The sequence below is a fragment of the Mizuhopecten yessoensis genome, unplaced genomic scaffold (genome assembly GCF_002113885.1).
Source record: "Mizuhopecten yessoensis strain PY_sf001 unplaced genomic scaffold, ASM211388v2 scaffold2307, whole genome shotgun sequence".
NCBI lineage: Eukaryota > Metazoa > Mollusca > Bivalvia > Pectinida > Pectinidae > Mizuhopecten > Mizuhopecten yessoensis.
In genome coordinates, this window is record NW_018404481.1 from 814,795 (window position 1) to 822,840 (window position 8,046).

Genomic DNA, 8,046 nt, shown 5'->3' on the forward strand with positions numbered 1-8,046 from the left:
CAAATTGGATGACTATGACTTAGTTTTCAAGATTTGACCTACATTATCAAAAGTCGTCACATGACTCAGAAAATTAACAGTTGTAAGACAAGATAGGTCACTGTGACCTAATTTTCAAAATTTGAATGATCACAGGTGTAAGAAATTAACATTTCTGCACCCAACGATAATTTTTAATAATGTAGGTCAATTTTTCGGAAGAATGTCACAGTGACCTAATCAGGTAAAACAAAATTATGAGTCCATTTCTGAACCCCATGATAATTTCTTTTATATAATGTCAAACATTGAGAGGTCAAAGTGACATGATTTGGTCGGTCGATGGATGTCAAGGTAAGAAATGATATGACTAAGTTCAAGGTGAGCTAATAATAATAGGAATCTAATACGGGTCCGTTTTCCAAGGTAAATGTTAACGATCTACATGTGAAAACATTACCACTTACGGGGTCCATTTTCAACGGGGAGTCAGTTTTCCATATCATACAAGTTTAATTTTCAATGGGGGTCCATTTTCAACGTTACACCGGCCTCGAAAGTAAGCCAAGGATTCCTTGCAGTTAAACAAATTTCGATAATAAGCCGTCTTAGAAAATAGTCCGAAAAAATTAAATAAGCTGCGCCTTATTATCGAGATTTTGGGGTATGCAAACAGTTGTATATGTTATGTACAATATACAAACAGTTTGGTATGTTATATACAATATACAAACAGTCTGGTATGGTGTATATAATATTCAAACAGTTTGGTATGTTATATATAATATTCAAACAGTTTGGTATGTTATAAATAATATACAAACAGTTTGGTATGTTATATACAATATACAAACAGTTTGGTATGTTATATATAATATACAAACAGTTTGGTATGTAACATATAATATACAAACAGTTTGGTATGTTATATACAATATACAAACAGTTTGGTACGTTTTATACAACATACAAACAGTTTGGTATGCTATATACAATAACCAACAGTTTGTTATGTTACATACAATATACAAATCGTTTGTTATGCTATGTATAATGTTCTGTATTCTATCCACTCATTTGGTTTCTTAAACATATTTAAGAAGCCGCAAACAAATATTTTTGAATCACGGTTATATCAATCTGAGAAAAATGACGTTCAACATGATTAAGTCGTTCAAAATATCTAAAACAGACATCCAAATTAAATATTATTAACTGCAGAACCGAGTTCAGAATTCTGATATAAACAAAAAGCTGGGAGTTCCCTTCTACAGAACTTAAGCAAATTCGCTTGCCGAAATACATCTCTTCAAAACGAATCATAATGTATACCGCGAAATGTTCGCCTAATCATACTTTCGCCCATAGCCCATGGATTCAATTTTTGCCCTGTGTTTATTTCGCCCTTATTTGACTACTATGTTTTTATGCTGTTTACTTATTTTCACCGTAATGATAAATACGCCCTCTTTAATGAGGGCGAAAAAGGCGAAAATTAAACTGCAGCGAAAATGTCCCGGCATACAGCATTTCTGGTCAATTTCGTAAGTTATAACGTACTTTGTTAGCCATACTTAGGCCTACTACCACTACTTTTGAGATAGGAAGACTCGAGCATCACAATTTGCTCCTAGCACATTAACCTTCGCTTAACTACTTATGTCCGAGCACATTCGTCCAAGGACTACGTTTTTCGTTATAGGTGCGTTCAATAAAATATGCTCTTTGACCGCGATTGCACCACACTGAGACATTGAACTAAAATTGTCCAAGGAACAGATTATTTGTATGCGGTAAACAAAACATATAACAAGGAGAAAGTTCAAACAATTCCGACAGGGCGCATCCAACAGCATGTATTATACCACCAGAGTGACTACCACGTGAGCGCTTAGCGGGGTTACTGATACAGGTCCGATAAAGCCTTATACATACAGCAGGAGAGAACGATACCTAGGAGCTGAAATTAGAACAAGTAATATTTAGTCGATTTAATGGTTTAAAGCGATAATAAGTATTAAATCCAAATAGGTATAAACTGTCACATGACTGAATCACAAGATTAGTCTGAAGCCCCCTACTGATCTCAATAAGGGCTGAAGAAAGCAACCAGGAGGGCGCCGAAAGTTGCTCATGAGTATTCAGTTGAAAGATTCTGTTAAACGTTGGTTTAATAAAGGTGTTAACTGCTGTTGAAACAGAAGGGGAGGAGCATGAAAACCTTTAATAAAATAATTTTAAAATTTCAGAAGACTGATATTTATACTGTTAAAACATTTAAACTAAAACGTAACAATCACCATATTGTTTACTACTTAAAGTTGAAATGAAATGAAATTCAAACTGTTGGCAATCAAAATTAAAAACTGAACCTCAATAATCAGCCTACTATTAACCATCAAAAAATAAAGCAGCATTTATATAAATCAATAGATGAATCTCCATATTCATCATGCATTTAACTATTTTTAGTTGAAATACAGCAATATGTTAACGGTAGTAGGTAATCATTCCTTACTAAGCTGACATATCCAATTAAGCTCCACAATAAGAAACATCTACATCTTTTTATAGATGATACTTTTAATTTGTTTGATTTATTACTGACACAAAGGTGCAAATGGTTGAAAAGCGATCACAAGTATTCAATAATTAGATTATGCAAATTTCACAACAAATATATGATGTGTAAGTTAGTTGATAACCTTTATATCGACACAATCCAATTATCAAACGATAAACTAATAAAAAGGACTGTTAAGGTTGTATTTGAATTTTTAATATTATTGTATTCCCCCGAGCCAAAACTTATATATAATATACTTATAAGTATATACATATACATATATAAATAACTGTGAACCTTGAACTGTCAGGGTTAAATATTTATTGATCGTGTATCATTGTAACGGTATACAAACAAGGGTCCAAGTGTAATATTTTGCATGACTCAATGCAATCATTTTTCTGTTAAGATTATAGACAAAAAATGAAAAGGTCTTTTGTTCAATTTATAACGATAGTGTCCATTGAAAACGTTTTGAAAATTACCTGAAATGAGGAAAATACGAACGCACCCCATCCAAATATCAACAGCTTACTTTTGAGCCAATCTTTTAACACAACATTGCATCCCTAGAAACAAAACAAAAACGGTAATATATATCATTGCCATCATTACAAAACATTATGCATATTCGAAAAGACCTATGATATTGAATCAGTTCAATAAATGGTCGAGCATATATATGCATCAACTCTTTGAATGAACTATGCATGCTTTTGTAAGTTGTCGTTTCTCGGATGCTTAACAAAACAAATTAACCTCTTTGAACAACATTGCTTATAGCTTATCTATGATATCTCCTTGAGTGTGTCAATTCGAGGACTTACTTTAGTATATACCCTGCTTAGATCTGGTGGTATGCCCTTTGGTACGTTACATGACACGTCCGCTGGATCATGGCAACATGAAGTCGGCAGCACTTCACGCCCTCTACCGTCCGATAAGGTGACATCGCGGTAATACAGAGTTGACCGCCAGTCCATATAATCACGATACCCACAGCAATACAACTACAACCGACAAATTTAAACCAGCAGTGACATCCACAGCAAAACGATAAAAAGCACAACCTTAAACGTTTGAAAGCGTTTAAGTTAAGTTTATATACAGAATAAATCATTTAAAGTAGTCTGAAACAATATCTTACACTGAATCACATTTTTGGGGTTAATACTGCAATCGAGGGATATGATACGAAACATAACTGCTCGAAGCTTGATCAATATTTGAAGACCACTCAAAAAGTTTACAACTTCGGAAAACTGCAAACACCAAACAAAATGTTGAAATACTTAAACTAAACAGAAAGGCATTGAAAATTACCAAAATATGCACTCTGATAAGAAACGAATACAGGATTCTCGGATGTCTTATTTTTATGCAAATTAGCTTTGTTAGGGTGTTTTATTTCAGGTGTAATACTTGAAATAGTATAGTTAAACAGAGGGATTATGCATATACTATTATGTTTGTGTATTAAGTAAAACTTTGATACAAATATAATACTTCTTATCCAAAACAGAAATTTGGTTAGAAGATCGTAAGGTTTTTTTGTCATAAAATAAAGTATAAATGTATTTCCCTTTTATTTTCCATATTAAGAACAACAAGACGAACCTGGATAAAACCTCCACTTAGTATTAACTCATTAAGTATTTTTTGTTTAATTTCAAGTATTTGTGACTTAATTAATGCATTCATGTATTTATATATGCAAATGCATTTATTCCAAGACATTTCTATATATCAATAGATTCATTATTCTATTGTTCATTCATTTCACGGATAAGTCATTCATTCAACTTTTTGCTAATTCATGATTTCCACATCCTCCCAATTGATTGATCTTACATGTTATAGATAATGGTTATATGGGCGTTATAAGCTTAGTCAAGTGTTACACTGTCAAACATTATATATAACATCACAAATAAGATACTCTTACTCAGTATGAATACATGTATGTATCATGTCGTTCCATTAGGTGAAGTTAGTTTTTAGAATGACTATCCTTGACATGTAAATAGATAATGTACGTTTTTTTTGAAACAGTGCAAATACAGAAATAATCAGGATATGTCCCTTTCAATACGATTTGCCAGTATACATAACAGTATACATAACAGTATACATAACAGTATACATAACAGTATACATAACAGTATACATAACAGTATACATAACAGTATACATAACAGTATACATAACAGTATACATAACAGTATACATAACAGTATACATAACAGTATACATAACAGTATACATAACAGTATACATAACAGTATACATAACAGTATACATAACAGTATACATAACAGTATACATAACAGGAAATGTTTTGAATAACCTACACCAACTCACATTTACCCCAAATAGATAGTCCTAAAACTACTGAAGTTTGTGCTGAATGTATGCAAACATTTATGACTATGATAATGGTGATTAGGGCCTTCATAATGTAATCAGAAGGTTAAAGTTGAACACTTGTTGGCACCCGCAGTTTTGGAAGAGTTGTCCGGACAAGGATTTTTCAACCAAGGGCCATAACTTTGTAAACCAAAGAGTCAGAATGAAAAAGAATACCTGAATGCGGATGATAGTTTTCATATCTGGAATCTTTCGTTGAAATCGATTGATTGCATTAGAAGGAGTTGTCCGGACAAAAAGGTTTCAGTTTTCAGGTTTTATTTCCCCCCCCCCCCCCCCCCCCCTTGGGGATGGGGGTTGGTGGGGGTAAAATAACTTCATTAAATGTCGAAAAAGCCATTATACCTCTCGCTGAATTCTGTCTATAGCAGCAGTCGTGTCATCTTTATAGTGATATAGATGGTAAATACTATAGTTCAGGTCATTTGAAACATCTATATCAACCTGCAATCAAAGAAATTAGGATAAATGTGTGTCATGATTCATAATACAATAAAATAAACAAAATACAAACAAATATACACCGAATGGTTTTGTCATAAGTCACCTAAAGAAACATAAAACCATAAGGAAATAGCATAAGCTATGCTTTAAATGTTACAAAAAAAAACAAAAAAAAAACACAACCACATGTGAAACATAACAGTAGTAGCATAATGAATAATCGTCAATTAATGAGATACGAAATATAATGTACTAATATGACATGAGACACACAATAAAACGAAGGTACTTCATAGTAACTAAACAATCACTTTGCTAATTCTTATTATTTGAAATTGGGGGAAGAGCGACATCTGACTTAAAAGCCGGTCAATTTTGCCGTTATGCTGCCGTGTAATTCTTTTGAAGTACATTTAAGGATCATGTACTTGTATCATCCACATGGAGGTGCTTGCACAGCCTTTAATTAAGTCATGACATTACTATGGATGACAAAGGATGTGTGTAACCAGATGCGTGACTTTTGGATGTCGAAGATGTGCATAGGTATAACATGAGATATTAAAATGTAGCAAAATATCCATCACAATAAATGACATAATACACATAATGTAAACATATAATGAAATTACACGAGACATAATAATACAAATTACATAAGACACAGAAGCAAGATGAGTATACGGGCTATATTATAGAGAGTTCAAAATAAACATACATATGATCAACTCATAAAGACCAATCTGTCCGGGCCTGTCATTGTATATCACACAGGATATCGCAATTCAACCTGTCTTGGTTTCATTGTTATATGACAGACAAATTAAAATAATACATATTCATAAAAATTGAAATATAAAATAAATTACCAATTTGAATGAAAGGGCATTATTCAACTTACGAAATTTATTATAATAATGATGTATGAGCATCATGTTTAAAATTCGAAAACAGCTCATGGGAATAATGTTATATTGATGAGGTTTTTGTTTTTGAATAATAATCAAAGTAGAGAAACGCATTATTTCGTAACAGACACATCAAACTAATGATGTGAATAATGTGTTGATGAAGGACAGTGTTGCATTGTTTTCCAATGATGGACCTTACCTGGAGCATTATGGCTTAATATGTGATAGAAGTCATATAAAGAAAACACTATAAGTTTGTGTTACCAGGGCCCAGTTGTTCAAAAGGCGATTAGCTTCATCATTGATTAGCTCAAATTTTCATTTTCGTGTATCTTTAAAATAAAACCATCAAACTACTTACAACTTTCCAGAAATAAAATATAAGTAGAGTGAAATTATATACAAAATTGTGAGATTTTACCTTGTTTATTGACGAAATTATAATAGGTTGAAATATGTCGTTAAACAATGATTAAGCTAACAACCTTTTCAACAACTGGGCCCAGCTGGACGATGATTGGGTCATTATTATCCACATCAAAAAAATCAATGAATAGATTTGTTTAGTATCTTCTGAAACAATCGATAACATCGATGTATTTCAAAATCAAGGACTAATTAAAACCAAGATTTTATGTAAGAAAGGAAAATATATAAAAACATATATGAAGGCAATAAGTTAACCATTAGGGAAAGGGTTATTATTTTAAAGATAATATTACTTCATTTCTGATTATCAAAACATGGTTTTACATCTAGCAATATATATATATAATATATATATATTAACAAATATTATGAAAAAGAAACACACCAGGTGATGACGTAAGATAGCGAAGCGATTAAAGTTTGTTTCAAATACTACAGTTCTTGCAAAAATCGAAATTATTCATTGAATGGAAAAGATATTTTTCACAAATTAGGAAGCTTTCAAAACCGTTATCTTTAACGTCAATAGTGTTATTTAAAGCACGAGTATACACTATTAACAAGTCAGGAGACGGATACACTGGCCAAGCCCTGTTACATCCGGACATTAGGATAATAGCCTGATAAATCCGGTGACGATAATGGAACTGGTTCACGCCTTATCAAAACTACCAGTAGATAGAACGATCTCGTATTAGAGTAGAGCAATGGAGACCATGAGAATAAGCTACATTTCGTTTCAAAATTATTTTATTGTTGCAATTAATAGGATTGGGCTATAAAAGCCCTTTCCATATAGAAAGACAAACATTTCAAACATATACTGCATGTAAATTGAAGACGTAATATATTAAGTTTAGGTAGATACAATGAAGGGTAGGCCGAACCAATAAGCCAGTTTTATATATATATATATATAAACATAGAGATTAGCAGTCTCATTGGAATATCAGAGATTTTAACAGGATAGATCTAGTGTTTGATTAGGGCACTTCAAAGTCACCGTCAGTACATACAGTGCCATATTAACCAGTTACACTAGAATTGCATGCAATCAATGATACATAGTATAATATATGGTACAATATTTACATTTGCCCCCGCGCCGTCCCATTACAACAGTGTTAGAGGGCAAGTGTAATTATATAGGCTATAATTACAACTGCTCGACTATAATTACAACTGCCTGTTTCAGGTGTAGGAATATGTAAACAAACAAAATGGCCGCCTGAAATGTATTTTGAGGCAGGGCAAATGGTTTTTGTAGGAATATGTCTTAAAAAAGAAAAA

The 8,046-nt window shown here is 32.4% G+C and overlaps 1 protein-coding gene across 2 annotated transcripts in view; it reads right to left on the reverse strand.

The window, feature by feature from the left end:
* Positions 1 to 1,045: 1,045 nt before the first annotated feature.
* LOC110445435 (CD151 antigen-like) overlaps positions 1,046 to 8,046 on the reverse strand; it is an 18,587-nt gene continuing 11,586 nt past the window's right edge. For both annotated transcript variants that reach the window (XM_021490071.1, XM_021490072.1), the window contains 4 exons: positions 5,318 to 5,416; positions 3,373 to 3,555; positions 3,031 to 3,114; positions 1,046 to 1,939 (listed from right to left, as the gene is read on the reverse strand). In XM_021490071.1, coding sequence (XP_021345746.1) covers positions 1,880 to 1,939; positions 3,031 to 3,114; positions 3,373 to 3,555; positions 5,318 to 5,416 — 426 coding nt within the window. In that variant the 3' untranslated portion in view covers positions 1,046 to 1,879. The remainder of the gene's footprint in view (positions 1,940 to 3,030; positions 3,115 to 3,372; positions 3,556 to 5,317; positions 5,417 to 8,046) is intronic.